This window comes from Aedes aegypti, chromosome 3, assembly GCF_002204515.2.
Source record: "Aedes aegypti strain LVP_AGWG chromosome 3, AaegL5.0 Primary Assembly, whole genome shotgun sequence".
Classification (NCBI taxonomy): Eukaryota; Metazoa; Arthropoda; class Insecta; order Diptera; family Culicidae; genus Aedes; species Aedes aegypti.
Window position 1 is genome coordinate 12,013,434 of NC_035109.1, and position 22,372 is coordinate 12,035,805.

Here is a 22,372-nt window from a genome sequence, read left to right on the forward strand (position 1 = left end):
GAAACATTGCGCTCAGTAATGTTAGAAATAATATCATAAATTAAAAAATGCGCAGATAAAAAATCGACAGGTCTCTATCGACTGAGATGTTTCTAATCTTCTCCAAACAAAATTTGTCTCTGCCTAGCTTATATTCGCCACTTAGAAAAATAAGGAGAGATTTCCAGTCATAATTTTACCCGTTATGGTGTTCTACATGGATTCTTATTCGGTGTCCTGATTTCCAAGAACAAGTCAATTGAATTGCCATCTTTGTGTTCACGACATTCAGATATTCATCGTAATGTTTTTTTTTTTTTCAATCTTTCAATCATCTCACAAAGCACAAAGCCTTCATGCGATCCATTGAGCTCAGGTAAACTCTGTCCATTAATAGTGAGCGATACAGCTGCTCCAAGCTGCTAAAAGTTTAATTTAATTGCTGTATCCTCATCTGTCTGCATCCTTCCACATTTTGACGTATTCCCCAATGCAGCCTTAATAATTCTCGAGCTGATAAAGATCGCTTAAATGGTACTCCAGCAGTCCTCCTGAGAAAACTCTCTCATCCGGATACGCTGCATCGAGGTATAGTACGTAGTCAGTAGCGAACGCAGGTGGTAAGAGTCGTTTAAAACTACACCCATATTCTTGTAGGCACTAAATTCTCCTAAAATCGTTTTTTTTTTGCGTTCTGGCCACCACAACGTTAAAATTGACTGTTTTGACGTCATGTCTCGAGCAGCTAGTTCTAGCTACGCATAAAAAGCTTTAGGCGGCATCCACAAATTACGTAACGCTCTTGGGGGAGGGGGGAGCAGGCTCAAGCGTTACGGCTCATACAAAAAGCGTTAAAGAGTCAAAAATTTTCAATTTTAGCGTACGTAATAAATGGACGCTGCCTTATTTTCGTCATCGCTACTTCCTATGGTCGGGTTATGATCATTTATTATGCTGACTATGAAGAACCGATTAAAGATCCTTAGTTTGCAAGTTTTATTATTGATTAGTCATCTTCTACCACCCAATCACGTGTTTCTGCATTTCATCACTATAAAAGTGATTGGTTACTCGATTTTTCCAAAAGTTGTTAATTTTCCGACTGGTACCACGAGTAGTTTTGGATGAAAGTTTTTGACCTCCTCCTCACCTCCGTAGCGCTTTTTGTGAGGACAATTTCGATCTTTTGTGTGAGACGTAACGCTTGAGCCTACCCTTCCACTTTTTCCGGCATTACGTAATTTGTGGAAGGTGTCCTAAGATTTTTGAAATAACTGGTGGTATAACAGGGTGTCTACTACCTGGAAAAACCTGGAAAAACTGGAATTATCAGGGAATTTTATTCAACCTGGAAAAAACCTGGAATTCTCAGGGAATTATGGCAACACTCAGGGAAATTATTTTAAAGCAGTAGTACATGGTAGAATATGGTAGAAAATGTAGTTTTTGTGGCACAAAATCTTTTCAATCAAAAAATTTTCAGCTGCGCCGCTATCAAAACGCTAGTTAACATGTTTAATCCTTTTAACGATTTTTATTTATTTAGCTTGAGCAATTCTCGCTGAAACCAGGCCGCCATCGGCACCCATCGTTAGAATTCCAATTTTATGTCACTGATCGCTAGCTTTCGATAAAACTTAAGGGTGGTCCTTTTTGTTTTCTCAAATTGGTGGACCCCTCGTACGCCAGCTAGCTAAACAGTTTGCAAAAAAGCCCATTTTTTGATAAATCTTGGGTATTTCTTCACGTGATATGTCTCATATTTCCCTTGGAACACATACCAAACTTAATGACATCGTATAGAGAAAGGATATAGCTTTCATTTGAAGTTAAAAAAAATCCGGCGGCCATTTTGAATTTGGCCGCCATCTTGAATTTTGTTCGAAAAATCGTTTTTTCACCATTAGCGCACCGCTCGTTTTGAATTCTGAGATCACCATCAGAAAGCTGAGGAAAAATTGCGTAAGATAGGCTACAGAAACTAGGTGTGCAATGGTATTTACCCTATGAAATGAACGATTTTCTAAAACATGTTCCACGATTTTGACGTATATGGCGAGTGCAATCAATGCAAACATCATTTTTTGTACAACAAAGATACAAGTTTTCAATAGTTGGTGTATTTTTCGAGTCAGATGAAGAATAGGAGTATTATTTAGAGTGATAAAATCTGGCGGCCATCTTGGATTTTGACGCCATCTTGATTTTGACTAGTAGAATGAATTTTTCACCTTGATAGCACTCAGCATGTCGAATTTAGAGGTTACCAATAAAAACAAGGTTACGTATACTCTTCTTCTTATTATTCTTCATTTTCCTGACGTTACGTCCCTAGTGGAACCGAGCCTGATACTCAGCTTTATTAGTTATAAATACAGGTTATTAAATAGGAATTTTCTTTTATAATACGATTTTTAATAACAGAATATTTCTTCGACATATCTTTGAATTCAGTTATTATGAATAAATAAATTTAATGAATAAAAACCGTTCAAAAACATTGACTGAAATAAACAATTTTTTTTTATCATATGCTTTTTTGTCATCGAATGAAGTTTATAAATTGTGCGTTGGGACATTAGTAAGTTTTGTGGTAATATCTGTAGTTTTAACGTAAAACATTTCCAAAAGTGCATTAATTTAGAATGGAAATCTTAAATTTTTAAGCAAAAAAAAATCCTTGATTTTCTGAATCATAAAGTATTGTTTTTACTAACACCCAACATGCATGTGAAAAATAGCGAAATTGAAAGGTGAGAAGCAGGCTTTGTTCTAATGTGGACGTAATGCCGAAACTCAGGTGAATCATTTTGAGTTTGGAAAATCTGGTGGCCATCTTGGATTTCGACGCCATCTTAGTTTTTAGCAGTAGAATGATTTTTTACCAGCTCAGCGCTCTTCATGTTTAATTAATTAAAGATCTCCGTTAAAAAACAAACAGATTCTTTATTTCTTATCTTATTTTAGCTGTTCAGATTGTTCATTTCTATCAATGGTTTTAGACCAAATAAATGAAAGAATTAATGCTATTTTTCATCTCGCAGATATGCAGAACAATCATTCAGGTGGCAAATAAGCGTTAAAAAATTCTACTTGTTAATTTATTTTTGAAGCTTAGGGGCTGGCTCTATTCCAGTAGGGACGTAACGTCAGGAAAAAGAAGAACAAGAAGAATAGTAAGTGTAACGGTGGCATTAAAATTCAACATGTTGAGTGTTATCAAGGTGAAAACTCATTCTACTACTTAAAACCAAGATGGCGTCAAAATCCAAGATGGCCGCCAGATTTTTTCACTCAAAATAATACTCCTATTCTTCATCTGACTCGAAAAATACACCAACTATTGAAAACTTGTATCTTTGTTGTACCAAAAATGATGTTTGCATTGATTGCACTCGCCATATACGTCAAAATCGTGGAACATGTTTTAGAAAATCGTTCATTTCATAGGGTAAATACCATTGCACACCTAGTTTCTGTAGACTATCTTACGCAATTTTTCCTCAGCTTTCTGATGGTGATCTCAGAATTCAAAACGAGCGGTGCGCTAATGGTAAAAAAACGATTTTTCTAACAAAATTCAAGATGGCGGCCAAATTCAAAATGGCCGCCGGATTTTTTTTAACTTCAAATGAAAGCTATATCCTTTCTCTATACGATGCCATTAAGTTTGGTATGTGTTCCAAGGGAAATATGAGACATATCACGTGAAGAAATACCCAAGATTTATCAAAAAATGGGCTTTTTTGCAAACTGTTTAGCTAGCTGGCGTACGAGGGGTCCACCAATTTGAGAAAACAAAAAGGACCACCCTTAAGTTTTATCGAAAGCTAGCGATCAGAGACATAAAATTGGAATTCTAACGATGGGTGCCGATGGCGGCCTGGTTTCAGCGAGAATTGCTCCTTAAAACATGTTTAGACAAGGAATCAGAACTTATGATTGCCATGTTGGTAAAAGCAAGTTGAGTTCGAGTTGGGTGTCGTCCATAGGCATATAAAACATAGGTGTAAACATTCCAAATTTTCTTCCTAATTCTTCTGGAATACTTCCAAGAATTCTACCAGCGATTTTTCAATGGATGCTTAAAAGAATTTCTTCAGAACATGGTTCAGAAAATCCTAGAGCACTCCATTGCTTCCACAAACGTTTATTCCAGCATTAAAAAAAACTGCAGTACCGTGAACGTACCATATTTGACGCGGGTCCAAACTTGACGCATTTTCTAATTATTTTGATTATAAATTTATTCTAGTTCAGAATAGCATTCAAAAATTTATTCCTAAATCTTCATTTACATGTTATTGTAAGATTTCAATAAAAAAAAGTTTATTTTTGAGTAAAAATAGGCAAACAATAAACATTATTTGAAAATGCATCCGACAAGTGCGTCAATTTTTTCATTCCTTAGGGAATGTGCTAAATATTGTTAAACATTTTTCATGAAAATATTGTGCTGTTTTACAGCAATATCATCAACAACAGTCAGTAATATTCTTTTATTCATAAATTGATGTCAAAATTTTTCTATTTTTAAGGTTTAAGACATATTTTTGTATGAAAATCTTGTGCGTCAAATTAGGCACACAATGTTCCTAATTATTTGCTATTTTGTTCAGCATGTTTTGTTGAATCGAAAATAGGAAAAGAAATATTTATGGTAATGGCATTAAAAAAACCGTCCGCTGAACAACCCAATGTTTTATGTAATCACATGTAAAGGGTCATCCATAGATTACGTCACGTTTTTAGGAAGAGGAGAAGGTTCAGGGAAACGCAACGATTCATACAAAATATGTGCACTTTTCATAAAATAAATGTGGCCAAGGTTGAGAGGGGTTGAAAATTGAACAATTTATCGCGGTTTATGGACGTCCCCTAATGTTTTAAGGAAGCTTCAATAAATGCTCCAGGAGGTGAGGTGTAGGTTCAATGGTTTGTTTCGTATAATTTCTACAATAGGGGGTGTCCATGAGTTACGTGTCACAAAAAATACCATTTTCTAGAAAAACCCCGCCCATCCGCCCTACGTCACGCTTTTTATATGGAGCCTTAAAAAAACTTATATGATTCGTCACATCTTGAATAGAAGAAAAATTCGAAAAATTGAATTGAAAGTGAAGGTAGAACATCTCCTACCCCCTAATAACATGACGTACTTTATGGAAGACCCCATATATGGTTCTCGATCTATTTCGAGGCCTATACTGCCGTTAGTTCTACGCATATTTGTCCCGCGGTCCATATGGGTGACATAGACTATGGGACAAGTAGGCGTAGTTCACGTGTTATAAGTAACGAAGATCTCATACGGACATTTTTGGAACCGGTTGTTTTCGTTCTATTTTTTGACCAATTTGTCCAATTTGTTTGCAACTACCTTCCCCGTTCCAGCGCAACGTAGTTTTCAAACCTTGCCCTTGTCTGATATCGCGACGAAAATTCATTAAACTAAACAATAATGCTTAACTATGGGTTGAACTCAATCGCCGGTTTTATTTTCTACACTAACTAAACGCATAGCAAAAGTACTACCGGATGACGTCATTCAAAACGTTTTCCAAAGGTTCTAACTTTTATGTCCACTCTAAAGCGCTTTTTTCAATTAATTGAACTATTGAATACTGAAACTCTTGTATATTTTAAACTTTAGCAATTATTTGTAAGTGCGTCAAATAAGGAACATAGTGCGTCAAATTAGGCACATTGAAGAATTGATGCGTCAATTAAGGAACCTAATGTGTTCCACAAAAAGTCAATCAAACATAAAGAAAAAAACATTTCATATTTTTCTACTGATTTTTCCTTAATTCTATAATAGTTGAGCTAGCATATGTTCAAATTTCAACAAAATCGGAAAGATTTAGACGATTTGACAAGAGTTTGAATTTAGAATTTTCTTAACCGCGTCAAATATGGTACGTCCACGGTAATATTCACAGAGACAACTCTTTTTATTCGAGAGTTTTTGTAAAAAATCGTTTCGACATTTTTCCAAGAAACCCTTTATTTTAATTTGGATTCTTTTTTTAAATTCATCAACGATTACTCTCAGGAATTGATGAAATGTATTATAAACTTATCCAAGGATTCTTCGATAAATTTGACCTGGGATTCCTCATTAAGTTCCTCCAGAACTTTTTAACGGTATTTCTCAAGGATTTCATCAAAATATTATTGCTGCGGTTCAAAGATTTCTCAAAACAAAACAAAAATCAATTAAAATTTCCAAATCTCGATGGGTTTTTCAAAACTTTATTCAATATCCTACATAAGTAATATTACTGCAATCATTACAGTTAGTGCTCCGAATATTCATAGATAGTTTTTCAGCGATTCAGTCTGAATTGCATCAAAGAATTTCTACAAAACGTGTTGTAGGACATTATTCAGAGATTGAAATTGTTTTCAGGTTTTTTGAAAAAAATCTAAGAATAATTTTATCATCAATATAGAAGTTCTTTCCGAGATCATCAAGAAAATAGAGAAAAAAAGTAGAAATTCATCAAGGCCTACTTAGAACTCACACAAGTTTCAACAGAATGTTTTTTTTTTCTAAATTTCTCGTGAAGATTTTTAGCAGTTTCCTCCAAAACAATCTGAAAAATTTCCTTGACATTCCTCTGGAGACATTGCTGTATGAATGTTAAAAGACTTCCTAGAGTGATTTCCAGAAAAAAAATGAGAAATTTCTAAAGGAAATTTGAATTTTCAAAGGTGCTTCAATCGGGAATGTTGGAGGAAGTCCTAGGGAAATCAATAAAATATTTTTTTGGATAATTTGATGCTTCATTGAAAAATGTCTGAAATGATCTTTGTATGGATTCTTCATGTAATCTCCGAAGTAATATCTGTGAAAAATTTCACGATTTTTTTGGAAGAATTACTTAGAAAGTTCGTGAAAAATCTTAAAATAGGCTCCTGAAGAGATCTTCGGAATAATATGAGAAGAAAATTTACAGTAAATCGAACAGAAATACTTGTAATATCACGAGTAATCTCAAAAGAGTTTTAGATATAGTTTTATGACTGTTCAACTTATGAATCTAACTTCCATGTCGTGATTCCTGTTAGGCTTCTTTTTGTACACATAATTCATGTAATTCCTTGTTTTGGTGCATAATTGTTTTTTTTTTTCAAGCAATAGGTCTCTAAATTCTTATTTTCAAAACGATGAGTCGTTACCAGCGCTGAGTTATCCAAGATATCAATAAAAAAAATACAGAACGTTCTCCACAGAAATATTCTGGATACGTCGCTGATGTTCATAAATCTTAATTTCATTTAAAAAAAAAAGTTATTTTTCCTTAAGATCGAATAGACTGTTTCTTTATATCTGACTTTGATGATTAACCCCTCTACCGGCAGCTTTATTTTTTACCGCAAAATAAATATTCAAATCGTTTTAATTTTTTTGTTTTTCTATATTTTTGCATCATTTTTTCACAAATTCTCAAAAAAAAAACTCTTCTAGTTTGAAAATCCGTGTCGATATTGATCATTAGTGATCTGGTTTTAAAGATATTCCGGAATTCCTTGAGTGAATGACATTCTCCATATGAAATGTATTTGGCGCCCATTTTGTTTTTGGTCAATTTATTAAAAAAAAAAAAAAAATGTGGACTATATAAAGCCAGGTAATAAGGAGCTACTCTGAAAAAAAATCATGCAAATCAATTTTGAACTCTTGGAGATATCTGAAAATTACGATATGATGTTTTTTGAAGTTTTTAATATCTTTATTTGGTCAGCGTGGTACTAGAAACCTACATGCTCATTATTCATAGACGGCTGCTCATAATTGCTTCATTTTCTCCACAACATACTCTCTTTAATGTATTGTTCCGAAAAGCGAATATCCGAATACGATTCTTAACACAGATTCTAAAATTAGAAGAGTGTTTTGAGAACTTGTAAAAAAATGGTGCAAAAATATTGAAAAACAAAAAAAGTTATAACGATTTGAATTTTTATTTTGCAGTAAAAAATAAGGTGCCGGTAGAGGAGTTAAAGGCATTTCCAGGTCATTTGATAAACATTCTTGTTTTTCTTGGAAATTAAGTACAAATGCTTTTTTCCTATGTTGGATTACATATTTAGAACAAAACGGATAGTTTTACAAGGGAAAAACACTTTGCGAAATATCGTTAGATTCTTTCTTTTTTAAAGATATAAATCTTTAAAAATACATTTTTTAGTCATCTAAATATAACTATTCGTCAATATACATAAATATTTTGTATATTTTGGATGGTCAAAATACATAAATATTTTGGAGATTCTTTAAAAACTGGAATTATTTTTCAAGACCTGGAAAAACCTGGAAATATCAGGGAATTTTATTTCTGTAAACGAGTAGACACCCTGTATAAAAATAGAAAATTAAAAAAATATCCTAGAATTTTAGAAAATCGTGCTCAAGAATCTAGTTGTAAAGTTCCTTTTTAGAATGAAGTTTCAAAAATACATGCACTCAGAAACACGGCTAGTCACAGAATGACTAAATTTTAGTAATGTATTACTATTTTCTGTCTGCCTCTTTTTCATTCTGCAGGGAATTTTATTCCTATTTGTCAATTCGCCTGGGTTGAAGCATCGCTAAGCTTCAACCCAGGCGAAATAACATTTAGCTTAGCTTAGCTTAGCTTAGCTTAGACTGACTACACATATCAATGGTTGCTATTCCGTGATTGACCGAAGTCAGTGAAAATGCACAAAGAATCAACTAGAAGTTTGGCTGGGATTGGCCATAATCTTCTTCAATGTGCATAATTCAGTGCCTCTATTTATACAGGGTCAATAACGGCGCCGGCCACGTCCTTGCAGTCAGGTGGGATTTGGGGAAGGAATGTTAGTGTGTAACCTTTGCTATTTGGAGACCGTGTTTGCCTCTGCATCTCCGCAAAGGTTACTGGGAGGGATGTTTGTTAATGGGGAGGATCGTTGGGTCACAGGATTCACTTTGATAAGCGATTAGACCATGATAAACGATTATTCGTGAGATATAAACATACTTAGAAATATAAAATTTTCGATTGACATGAAAAATTTTCAAGTAAGAGAAAATAATGCCGTTACTTGAAGTGACGAACCATTCAAAGTTTGTTGAACAAATAGCTAAAAGCAACATTCCTACAGGATATTTTACTCAAATTGAAAAAAAATATCGATTGGCTAGACCATCACATAATATTCTTATGCCGACACTTACAGTGGCGATCCATTCAAAGTTTTTTGAATAAAATGAACGTTTTGCAAGTCTACACTTCTAGCACAGACCAAACCATTCAAAGCATTTTTTTATGTATAAAAATAAAGGTAAGTGATTTAATACAAAAAATATAAAACAATAAAGTTATGAATAAGAGTTTATGTCGACACTCACAGTGACGAACCATTCATAGTTTGTTGAAAAATCATATTTATGTAACGATTAAATGTGCGGTCATACATATTTTATAGACTTGAAAAAAAAGGCATGAAACGAGCTCACCGATTGATCCTTCATCCTTGATTGAGCAGCCACAATCCACTTTCAGCTTCACTCGTGTGCTCGGCCATATAAAAGCACTCAGAAAAAAACGCGTCACCTGAGAGGAAAAAAAAAACTGACGACTTCTCGGACTTTCTCGACGCACTGCCCGGCAGAAAAGAACGCGTCACCTGAGAGGGAAAAATAATGACGATTTCTCGGGCTTTCTCGACGCACTGCCCGGCAGAAAAGAACGCGTCACCCGAGAGGGAAAAAACTGACGACTTCTCGGGCGTTCTCGATGCACTGTTCGGACTTTCTCGACGCACTGCCCGGCAGAAAAGAACGCGTCACCCGAGAGGGAAAAAACTGACGACTTCTCGGACTTTCTCGACGCACTGCCCGGCAGAAAAGAACGCGTCACCTGAGAGGGAAAAATAATGACGTTTCTCGGGCTTTCTCGACGCACTGCCCGGCAGAAAAGAACGCGTCACCCGAGAGGGAAAAAACTGATGACTTCTCGGGCGTTCTCGATGCACTCTTCGGACTTTCTCGACGCACTGCCCGGCAGAAAAGAACGCGTCACCCGAGAGGGAAAAAACTGACGACTTCTCGGGCGTTCTCGATGCACTGTTCAGACTTTCTCGACGCACTGCCCGGTAGAAAAGAACGCGTCACCCGAGAGGGAAAAAACTGACGACTTCTCGGACTTTCTCGACGCACTGCCCGGCAGAAAAGAACGCGTCACCTGAGAGGGAAAAATAATGACGATTTCTCGGGCTTTCTCGACGCACTGCCCGTCAGAAAAGAACGCGTCACCCGAGAGGGAAAAAACTGACGACTTCTCGGGCGTTCTCGATGCACTCTTCGGACTTTCTCGACGCACTGCCCGGTAGAAAAGAACGCGTCACCCGAGAGGGAAAAAACTGACGACTTCTCGGACTTTCTCGACGCACTGCCCGCCTTCAACCCAGGCGAAATAACATTTATTGTAGAAATTCACAGCAGAATGAAAGAGAGGCAGATAGAAAATGATCATTAATGCATAAACTTTAGTAGTTCTGCGACCATTTTTATTTCTGAGTGTGCATATTATCGAAAACTTAATGCTAGATTTAACCAATGTTGTGTGACAGACTTTACCCAACTCCTTTGTGTTGTCCACGCTGAATGGTATACGTATTTTCTCTCGTTTTATGTTTAAAAATCTGGTACTATTGGTTTCATTACGACATCTTTCTCCAATATCTCGCTTATACTTACCTGAATCTATCGGTTTTCATAATTCAATTTTGGCCTATTCTGTACTGATTAAAGCGCAATGTGTTTCAACAATCTTGTGCGCCGAGTTGCACGCAACGGTGTCTAACAAAGTTGCGTGCAACCGGTTCGTTTCGAGTTGCATGCATTTCAAGTATATGAACTGGTACATTCATCTCACTCGGGATTGTCGGTAAAGAAGAGGTCATAGACCGGTCAATTCTTCGCTAAAGGGATTTTAAATTTGGATTTTATTGTTTGTGCTTCAAGGGGTTATCACACCACGTTGTATCACATGTTTAAAACCTAGTAAAAGATGAAAATTGCTTAATATGGTTCTCTAGTATACAGTTGTAAACTCTTAGTTGAACTTTTTGGAACACATCTGTTACATTTTGTGCTTTTAAATGTTTTGGCAAACGTTTCAATATCTACTTATTGAGGATGGAAAATTTCAATACTCTACGCAAAAAACGGTATACAATTGGATGTAAGGATTTTGTGCTTCCTGAGAGTATACTGCACGGATATAACTGATTATCTGAGAGGGAAGTTAAAACTTTGAATGGCAAACTGTTAGATGGCAACTTTCGTTAAAACTTTTTCTCATGCTACTTAAACATTACTACAACGATTATAATTAGTACAACAATCAAAACGATGTAAAAATTAAAGTTAAACCCTACGTCGTGCCATCAAACGGATTCCTGGGCCATGCGATACTCGAATAGGCTACCGCGCTCGACGAACGCCTTTGCTAGGTCATCTTCCACCAGGTTCAATATGGGGTAAGCGTTTGTCGCGGGACGACCATAGCCTCCGCCTCCTGGAGTTTTCATGGAAAAGATATCCCCAGTTTCAACGTCAATTGCCGTTTTGCTTCCAAGGTTGATGGTTTTGTTTTTCTTAACTAGTAGGTTCAGACCACTCTTAGCCGGTTCCCCACCGGCTATGCCATACGGCTGGAGAGTGCGTCTTTCAGTCAGCACCGACAACGTCATCGGCTTACGGAACAATAGCTCTCGATGAACACCCTCGCCTCCACGATACAAGCCGGCTCCTCCCGATTGGTCGTCTCTGAGCGAAAACTTCTTCAGAATTATCGGATATCGCAACTCCAGAATCTCCGGATCGGTTATGCGGGTGTTGGTCATATGAGTATGCACACCACCGGTGCCATGCCATCCCGGTCCGGCACCACTTCCTCCGGCAACAGTCTCGTAATAACCCCAATTGGCATCGCCGATCGTTACATTATTCATGCACCCTTGCGATGCGGCACAGGTTTGGAATGCATTGAAGACAGTGTCGACGATACGCTGCGAAGTCAGGACATTTCCTCCGACCACAGCTGCATCGTCCGACGGATCGAGTATCGAATTTTTCGGAATTATTACCTGGATGGGAGCTAAGCAACCCTGGTTCAGTGGTACGTCGTGTCCGACCATACACCTCAAACAGTAGATCAATGCGGACAAGGTAATGGCACGAGGTGCGTTACAATTGCCGTAGACTTCAGGGCCGGAACCACTAGTGAACGAAAATATTATTATTGAAAGTCATCTATTTAGTCAGAAATTTGCTCACCTGAAATCGCAAACAGCCGATCCTTCCTTTTCGTCTATGGAAACTCGAAGTCGAATCGGCGACCCATCGTCCATGTGCTCTTCTGCCTCGAGAATGGTACATCCCGTCCTACAAAACGCCAAGACTTTAGCTTAGAAAAACCATTGCCCAAATGTTAAACCCAATACCTAAGTCTGCTCTCTCTGGCGATTTCCTTCAGCATATCTCTAACGGCCAGTTCGGCATTCTGCTGCATATAGCCCATGTAGGCCTGTACCACACTCAAGCCGTAGCTGTCGATTAGTTCCGCAACAAGTTGAATACCCTTCTGGTTAGCGGCGATCTGCGCTTTCAAATCGGACAAGTTATCCGATAAATTTCTGGTACCCGTCGCACCCGGAGCATCGGTCGGCGTAACCAAACGTTCGATGATTTGTTGCTCCATGAAAACGCCTCCATCTACCAGTAGGAAAGACTTGAACGCAGCACCTTCCTGCGCCAGAGATTTGGAATGAGGCGGCATCGAGCCGGGTGTTATGCCACCAATATCAGCATGGTGGCCACGAGAAGCAACAAAAAACACCGGCTTGGGGATCTCCGGATAGAAGACCGGAGTAATCACAGTCAAGTCAGGAAGATGGGAACCCCCTGCTTGGGGATGGTTCGATAGTATAACATCTCCCGGTTTTAGAGTCTCTCCTCGAACTTTAATCTGGTACTGAACAGTCTCCTGCATGGCTCCCAAATGGACAGGGATATGCGGAGCATTGCTGACAAGACCTCCGTCTGGACCGAACAAAGCACACGAAAAATCCAATCGTTCTTTGATGTTGGTTGAAATAGCCGTACGTTGTAGGACTCGACCCATCTGCTCCGCAATGCTCATAAAGCGATGATTGAAGATACTCAACTGCACGGCATCCAGATGTTCGTCAATTTTCTTGTTAGCATTGCCGCTTGTCACTTCAATTATCAAGTCCCCTTTGGAAGTCACCAATGCCTGACAACCCGGTTCAATTACTATTGTAGACAACTTATCGATAAGAATTGCCGGACCTTGAACGGTATGACCGCTGCAAAGTTTCGAACAATCGAAAACTGGGGTCACCATAGGACCTTCCTCGAAATATGTGGTGGTCGTCTTCTCCGGATAAATCGGGCCACCTGCTTCTGGAATGGTTGCCTCTTCGTAAACGGAAGATTTTCCGGAACCTCGCACCCTTATGTCATCTACGACGATCCTGCGGTTTTCCAACACAAATCCAAACTCACTTTTGTATCTCTCGAAGAAGGTTTTCTCAAAGTCTCCGTAAGTGTAAATGTAGTTTTCTTGATTATTAATTACCTTGTCTGGAGCACACATCAGGGCGCAATCAGTTCCCTCGTAGCGCAGATGTAAGTATGGCTCCAGTACGATGCACTCTTCTTGGAAACCTTGTGACATGAGATGTTCCTTACAAGCGAGAGATAGTTCGTTCAATTTATCCCTAATCGTTAATCGATTCTGCTCATTTAGTACCAAACTAGCAGGCTCTTGCGCCTCATGGACCACATCTGCCAGTGCCATACCGTAAGCAGACAGTATTCCAGCGTATTTGTGCACCAACACCTTGCTCATGCCAAGTTCTTTGGCAATGCTACAGGCATGCTGTCCCCCAGCTCCTCCAAAGCAAGCCAAAACATGTTTCGACGTGTCAAGACCACGAGCCTGGGTCAAAGCTCGAATTGGTCGACACATAGCTTCGTTGGCCACTCGAATGAAACCCATTGCAATCTGCTCGAGCGAAAACGGCTTTTCGCTTTCGCCGGATTCAAGAACATGCTTATTGATCTCTTGCTGCAGAATGGTAAACGCCTCCTTAGTGGCAACGTAATCTAGCGCTTCATTCTCATCAGGACCGAAAATCTTAGGGAAATACTCAGGCAACAAACGACCCAGTATCAAATTGGCATCCGTCACCGTCAGCGGTCCACCTTTCTTGTAGCACGTGGGTCCCGGGTGAGCCCCAGCCGACTCCGGACCTACTACAAACAGTCCCGAACGGAAGAACAAACGTGATCCACCACCTGCTGCGACAGTGTTGATATCCAACTGAGGCGCTTGGATGGTAACTCCCGCTGTTGTAGATTCTACCACGTGGTCATATGTTCCAGCAAATCTGGAAACATCCGTTGACGTTCCACCCATATCGAACCCAATCAACGGCTGATCATCGGAGTCCCTGGAACCAGTCACGGCATAACCTACGACACCTCCCGCAGGTCCGCTCAAAATAGCCCTAGCTCCCCTAAAGTTTTCCATCTTCGTCAATCCGCCATCGCTTTGCATGAACAGAACATCCACTCCTTCCAGTTGATCCTTGAATCCGGCTCGGAAACTAGCCAGGTAACGTTCCACATGCGGCGTCAGATACGCTTCGGCACAAGCAGTAAATCCTCTGGCCACTACTCGACACATGGGCATAGCTTTATGGGACAGCGTTACATGGCGAAAGCCAACCTCTCGTGCGATGGTCCCAACACGCAGCTCGTGATCCGGACAGGCATAGCTGTGCGCTAGAACGACCGCCAACGAAGTGATCCCCTTGGCCAGTGTCTCAGTCAGCTTGGCGCGTATTTGGCTCTCGTCGATGGGCACCATTTCCAGGTAGCGGGCATCGGATGCACCGTGCAACTCGGTCCAGTTTTGCTCCAGTTGGCACACGTCACGTTGGGCTGGCACTAGCCGGCAGTCGATTTCGATAACCTCGCGGTAAAGATTCGATGGTTTTTGGATGTTCTGAAATGACATAGGAATGATTAGATCGTTAAGTTCAGCAGTATTGCTTAATGTGAGACATGCTTACTAAAGATTGTGTCATTTTTCTTGTGGTGAATTCAATACTCCAAGGATCGTAGATAGTTGGTTTAACCATGAACATGACTAGTTCAACTATTTTGTTAGGTTAGAAACGGCAGAAATTGAACTTGCTTTTAGCTAAAAACTACTTGAATAAATTCAGGTTTAATTTTGCATGCGTTCCTCTATGGACAACTCTGTGCCCAAGATTCCCCCAGTATTTTTTTCAATTAAGTTACTTTCTCGGAGTACGTACGTCTCGTTCTCTTCGGCAGATTTTCCCATAAGAACCCGAATGGTCCCGAAGCTATAAATTACCCTACCTATTCTATATTTGTTTTACTAGAAATTTATTAGGCGCACAATTGTTGCCCAAGAATACTCCCAATAAATTATTCCAGGTTTTTTCCTAAATATTTTTTTACAAACTACCCCAGATATTGTACCGGAATTCTTTCAATTTTATCAGGTATACTCCTTAAGACTTCTTTAATAAAATCTTGCCAAGAACTTTCAAGAACGTTTTAGATAATCGAAAATTCTTTTGGAACCGTCTCTAGATTTTTCCAAACAATCCATTTCCGATTATAGAGTGATGAGTATGAATTTCTTCAGAAACCAAACGATTTTTTTTCTTGCTTCCAACGTTTCGGTGTTTATTACACCTTCTTCAGGAAATTCTATATAACTACACATTTCTGAGAACTTCATTGATTAAATATAATTTCTGGAGGCCCTAGTTTAGCAACATCCGTCCGAATGTGAACAAAATTTTGGCACGAACTCTACCATGTAATTTTTAATATTGAATTTCAATTAAGTATTATACTTTCTGAACACAACACTTCGAAAACTATCTACCTCCATGAGTCGATATTGAAGGCACCATCGACTCACGGAAATATCGACTCATAGAACAATTCCCATCGCTTCTTCCAACAAGTTCTGCTATTGGGATGTCATTTTCGTCTTCAAAGACAACACCAGCCTTGCGGAAGCAATTCTGGATGATTTCCGCTTTCAACTTGACGCCCCATACATACGCCCCAACTTGCACACAAGCTTAATAGCATCCAAAACGGTTCCAGTTGCTCGTCAGCCGATGCCTACGCTCTTTTGACCTGGAGATTTTCTTTTTGAAGCTTCTTCAATCGCCATTTCTCGATCGTTAAACCGGTGCTTTGAGGTACTTTTAATCTCTTCTCAATCTTTTTTACCTTTGCAACACTTGCCTTGTATTCGTAAATTATGGTGTTTCATTGTGCAACGGTCAGCACATTGCTTTCCCGTTTCTCATTTTTTTCATTTTCGAAGCGAATTTGAAACGATCTTAACGATGAAGAAATTGAATCGAATATTATCGAGTCATAGGAATCAAACTCAGTCATAGTAATCTAGTGGGATCATCGAGAAAAGGAGACATTAAGTAAATGAAATATTGACCACTGGGGACAAAAGTGTATGGAAAATCAAAGAGACTGAGGAGATCATCAAGTAATGGAAACTTTCGACTCATGGAGGTTTGACTGTAATAAATATAACATAACATAATAAAACTCTCACGGTGGTATCATCAAATTTTCTTCAAATCTTATTCAACCCACTTTAAGTTATTATGAATATGCAGTGAAGAAATAATTTTAATAACTTTTTTCCTTTTTGAAGGAGAGCTGATAAATTATTAAAAAACAGGGGCTAACAAAATTAGGTCATCTATGTTGTTCGGACTTCAGGAACTGAATTTGAAGCAGACTCCAGTTTTTTGGTCAGCTCAAACTATAATATTTTATTTTTGTTATTATTTGTATAAATGTTTGTTGATTTTAATACTCACAAAGTAGTTTCCTTTTTTTTAACCCTCGTGCTCTCTACCTTCAATCCTAATGTGCAGATTGTTTCCTATTTGTAACAAATTTTCTTCGTTAGTGTTATTTTATTGTTTGTTTTGTAATTACTTACGATTTCCCGATTACAACTTTTACTCTTAATTTCTCAAATCTGTCCGAAACTTCATTTGCTTCACAAATCGCTTCTGTTTAACCATCAATCTATCATCACAAACATTATTTATATTATTTTCATTTTAATTTCATTTCAGGATAATTTTATTTACTTACAGGCCAATCAACTTTATCAAACTTTACTGTACATCCGCAGATTTCAACTATTTTTCAAGAATAAACTGGACAACTTTTATAATTCACGTTTTCCTGCACTCTAAAAAGTTTGTTTATGTTTTTTTATTCTTCCCCTTATCTAAACTTCTGTCTAGCTCTGTCACTTTGCGTTTTTGGCTTTCCGGCACCCCGTTATAACTGCCCAGCGGTGTTGACAGTTCCCCAGCCCGTAAACATCGGTTCCGGCATAACTGACGACCCGAATTTACCGTCCTGTATTTCCAGCACCGCCAAGTTCGCTGTCGCTCGACGATACACTCCTTTGGACGTTCTTACATTCGCCTGCCTGATTCGTCCGTCTTTCCCAGCAAACACTTCTTCAACAACTCCTCTAGTCCAATTCTTCCGGTGTTTCCCGTCCATTACGAATACGAGGTCACCAATTTGAAGAGCCTTCGGATCGTCGAACCACTTGGTGCGTTGATTTATAGTAGGCAGGTACTCTTTATACCATCGCTCCCACATTTGATCTGCTAAATATTGTGACCGCTTATACATGTTCCTCAACGCTTCAGCTAGCTCCGTCGGACCATCCTGATTAACGTCTACGCCACGTACAGCCCCCCGTAGAAAATGATTAGGAGTTATGGCTTCCGTCTCCGCAGGTTCTAGTGATCTGTAGGTTAATGGGCGCGTGTTTATCATGTCTTCAGCTTCACTCATCGTTGTCGTTAGGATTTCGTCGGTAAGCTTTCTTCCGTCATTCAGCACAGTCATCGCTTCCTTGACCGACTTTACCATCCTCTCCCAGATTCCACCCATATGTGGCGCACCGGGCGGATTGAAATTCCACTTCGTTGCGGAACTGGTCACTGCTTCAGCGCAATCACCATCGATTTGCTTCAGCAACTCCTTGCTCGCTCCCGTAAAATTCGTCCCGTTGTCAGAAAAAAATTCCTCGGGCCGTCCTCGTCTACAGATGAATCTTCTAATTGCCATCAGACAGGATTGCGACGAAAGAGAATAAGCAATTTCTAAATGAACTGCTCTGACAGTCAAACACGTAAAAAGTGCTATCCACCTCTTTTCAGATCTTCGGCCAACAGTTACCTCAATAGGGCCTAGATAATCCACTCCTACGGCGCAGAATGGACGTAATTGCGGTGAAATTCGTTGAACAGGCAGAGGGCCCATCATAGGAACACGAGGACGACTGCGCATAACTTTACATTTGATGCACCCTCGTACGACATGACCGATCGTAGCGCGTAAATTAGGGATGTGAAACCTTTGCCGCAATTCATTTACGACAGTTTCCTGATAAGCGTGCCCAAACCTTTCATGATAATGTAGTATCAACTTACGTGTGACGTCGTGGGTTCTAGAGAGAATGATTGGGTACTTCATGTCAAATGGCAGGACCCTTGAAGCTTCCATCCTACCACCCATCCTAATGACTCCATTTGCATCTAATACAGGTGTCAGTTTGTACAACATACTTGATTTTTCGAGTGAAATCGGTGGCTGGTTGGCGCTCCTTGCATTATTTTTCAGTAGTATCGCCACCTCGTCTGCAAAGCTCTGGCTCTGTACCAGCCTCCACAGAACATTTTCAGCCTGCACCAATTCTTCTTGTTTCAGTGGTTGGCAAATCGTCAATCTCTTCGCTCTAATCATGGACAGTTGATTCACCGTAGCCTTCGACGTCAACAACGGTTGGCCGGTCTTCTTCCGTTTGCAGTTGTCTATGAACCGCAGCACAGTTGCCGTACTCCGCAGAAGTCGTGTCCATTGAGAAAATCTTTCACTGTCGATAACTTCCTCCACCAACGACGCTCGATGGTATAGTATGAAAGCGCGCGTTTCTTCTTTTGTCTCTTCCTCAGTCTTCTCGGCTGGTTCTGCTTGAGAGGGCCACTTTTCTTCAGGATCGAGCAGAAATCTAGGACCGGTGAACCAGGAACCGTCGCTTTCCAAAGGCGGACCACTTCCCCACTTCGTCAAGGCATCCGCTGCGTTCAATTTCGACGGGATCCAACGCCAGTCAGTAGTTCTTGTCAATTCTAAAACTTCCCCGATACGAAAAGCAACGAATTGCTTAAATTTGTGTTGATCAGAGGATATCCAACTTAGCACGGTTTGCGAGTCAGACCATAGGACGTACCGTTGAAATTTTATGGAGTGAGTGCTAATAATCGAGTGCAGCATTCTCGCGCCCATCACGGCACCCATTAGCTCCAGCCGGGGAATTGATTGTCGTTTAAGCGGCGCTACTTTAGAGCGAGACATTATCAAGCAACATCGAACAAATCCTTCGACGACCGTTCGCAGGTATCCCACACAGCCATACGCAAGTTCACTGGCGTCCGTGAATATATGCAGCTCTACTGATTCGACAGACGACCAGGGTACCTCTCCGAAGTAGCAGCGTTGGATGCGTATTGCTTCCACTTCCGGAAGAAGCCCGATCCAGCGTTTCCATTTTTTCCAACAGTCTTCATTCACCGTATCGTCCCAAGCACAACCCGTTCGCCATAGGTCCTGTACGAGGATTTTGCCATGGACTGTGAAAACTGCCAGCAGACCAAGAGGATCAAAAAATCCCATGACGCAACTGAGGACTATTCTTTTCGTTGGCATTTTTATACCGCTCAAGTACACTTGAAGATGTTCACGATGCTCCGACGAAAATGAAAACGTATCGTGGTCTGGATTCCATATGATCCCAAGAACTCTTTCGCTACCGGTTTCCTTCACTCGACCAAGGTGTATTGGTTTAGTTTCCGTCACTTCTCCAAGGCTGCGAAGTACATCTGGCGAATTTGAAACCCAGTTTCTGAGTTCAAACCCACCTTGTGCATGGACGAAGCTGACTTCTTTCGCTCGTTCAATCGCCTCGTCGATGGTGTCAACGCTATCGAAATAGTCGTCCACATAATGTCCATCAATAATTGCCGCTGCTGCTGCTGGATATTCTTCGGCATACTCCAGTGCATTCTGGTTTTTGACGTATTGGGCCGAACATGGCGAGCATGTCGACCCAAAAGTGGCCACGTCCATAACATAGATGTTAATGGGGCCTTCTTTACTCATCCGGAACACAAAACGCTGTGCTTGTTTGTCAGCTTCAATGATTCGCAACTGGTGATACATTTCGCGGATGTCTGCGCCGAAAGCGATCCGGTGTTCTCGGAACCTAGTAACCACGGAAATCAACGGAGTCAACAGATCCGGTCCTGTTAACAACTGCGAGTTTAGGGATACTCCATTGACAGTCGCGGCAGCATCCCAGACCAAACGAATTTTGTCCGGCTTACGTGGATTTAGGACAACGTTGAGCGGTAGATACCAAACTTTGTTGGGATCAGTAGCATTAAGCTCCTCCTCCGATGCTAAGTGAGCGTAGCCTTTTTGTTGGTATTCCAGTATTTGCTTACGTACGTTCTCATAAAGCAATGGCTTCTGACCCAACTTCCGTTCCAGCTGTATCAGCCTTTTGACTGCCATTGGATAGCTGTTAGGAAAACTCACTTGATCGCTTTTCCAAAGTAGACCAGTTTCGAACCGATTCCCGCTTCGTTTGGTGGTTCGTCGCAGAATATCAAGGGCTCTTTCGTCTTCTGGTGACTCCATTTTCACACCCATCACAGACTCTTCTAACGCGTAGTGTGTCTTAATTAAATCATGCAAGTCTTCATTGCTGACCCCTACATGGAAACCTAGAACTGCGTTCTGACTGGATGCGCCTTCCTTCCTTGGTCCATAGACCGTCCATCCAAGTTTGCAACGTACCGCAATCGGTTCTCCAGGAGCACCATGTTTCACTTCAATCGGCGCGAATGAATGGAGGTTGTTGAGACCGATCATCATTCCGGGTCTAGCGTCGCTGTACGAAGTGATAGGAAGATTCTTCAAATGCTTGTACTGCTCCGATAATACCGCTGCATCCAGCGATTGCATTGGGAGACGTAGGTTTTCTACGGTGTACACATTGTTCAGCAAAAGTTGCTCGTTGTTACCAATCCCCGATGTCCATACACAAACGCGTTTTGCACCTTTTTCCTCGCGAGATATATCGGCCGTCCAAGTAATTGTCAACCGCTCAGGAACTCCCACAATGCCTAATTGATCCACGAACTGCCGCTCGATTAAAGTAACTGAGGCACCCTCGTCCAGAAAGGCTAGGACAGTGATCGTTTTTTCTCCGCAAAACAGTCGCACTGGAAGGATTCGGAAGAGAATTGCGCTTGTTGTTCGAATGTGCGCACTCGTCCCGATAACGCCGCCGACAGGGTGGAGCAGCGAGTTGTGGCGTTGTTGGCAGCCGCTGACGTCACAGCGGATCTTGAATTTGCAGGTTGCGTTTCCATGGTCATTTAAACAGACGTTGCACAATTTCCACCTAGTCACGATTTTCATTCGATCTGCATAGGTCATTCTGCGAAAATCCTCACAAAATCTAAGGCGGTGATCGTTGCGCTGGCATGCCTTACATGCTTTTAACGTCGTCCTCTCGGCTGGAGCCCCGGTGGTACTATTTGAAGCGTCGTGATTCAGCAACATGCCCTTTTCCATGTTTCTGCCTTTTGTAGTTCCGCTGCCAAGGCGGTTTCCTCGCATTATCTTCGGCTCTTGCTTCTGATCCATGCAAACATTTGCTTCACATGCTTCTTCTACGATGCGCGAAACGAAATCGGTAAACGTTCTCAACGTCACCTGTCTCTTTGTTCTTTTGAACCGAACCCACTCCCGTTTATCGGTTGCTGGGAGCTTATCAACCAAATCTTGTATCAGGATCGGATTGATCATATGCTGCCGCAAACCCGCAGCTTCTAGGTGCTCGCATAGTTGTTCTATGGCGTTTCCGAAGGGAACAAACGATGCCAGCTTCTCCGGCTTCGGAGGTTCTAACTTTCGAATCCGCTCGAGATGACTTTGGAGGATCAGTTCCGGACGTCCATAGAGTTGTCGAAGCTTTTCTATAATCTTTGGCACAGATTTCGGAAGTATCAATTGACCGCGCACGCTTTCGAGAGCTGGTCCCTTCAAACTGTCTTGAAGTCTCACAAGATTCTCCACGTCGCTGAATCCACATGCTTGACTTGATGCTACATACGTTCCATAGAAAAGTGGCCACTC

At 40.6% G+C, this 22,372-nt stretch overlaps 1 protein-coding gene across 1 annotated transcript in view; it reads right to left on the bottom strand.

The window, feature by feature from the left end:
- Positions 1-10,931: 10,931 nt before the first annotated feature.
- Positions 10,932-22,372, bottom strand: part of LOC5564314 (5-oxoprolinase) — a 32,319-nt gene continuing 20,878 nt past the window's right edge. Inside the window, exons 2-4 of the mRNA XM_001648624.2 lie at positions 12,466-15,056; positions 12,299-12,406; positions 10,932-12,241 (exon numbers count right to left, since the gene is read on the bottom strand). Of these exons, the coding sequence (XP_001648674.1) occupies positions 11,407-12,241; positions 12,299-12,406; positions 12,466-15,056 (3,534 nt within the window). The 3' untranslated portion in view covers positions 10,932-11,406. The remainder of the gene's footprint in view (positions 12,242-12,298; positions 12,407-12,465; positions 15,057-22,372) is intronic.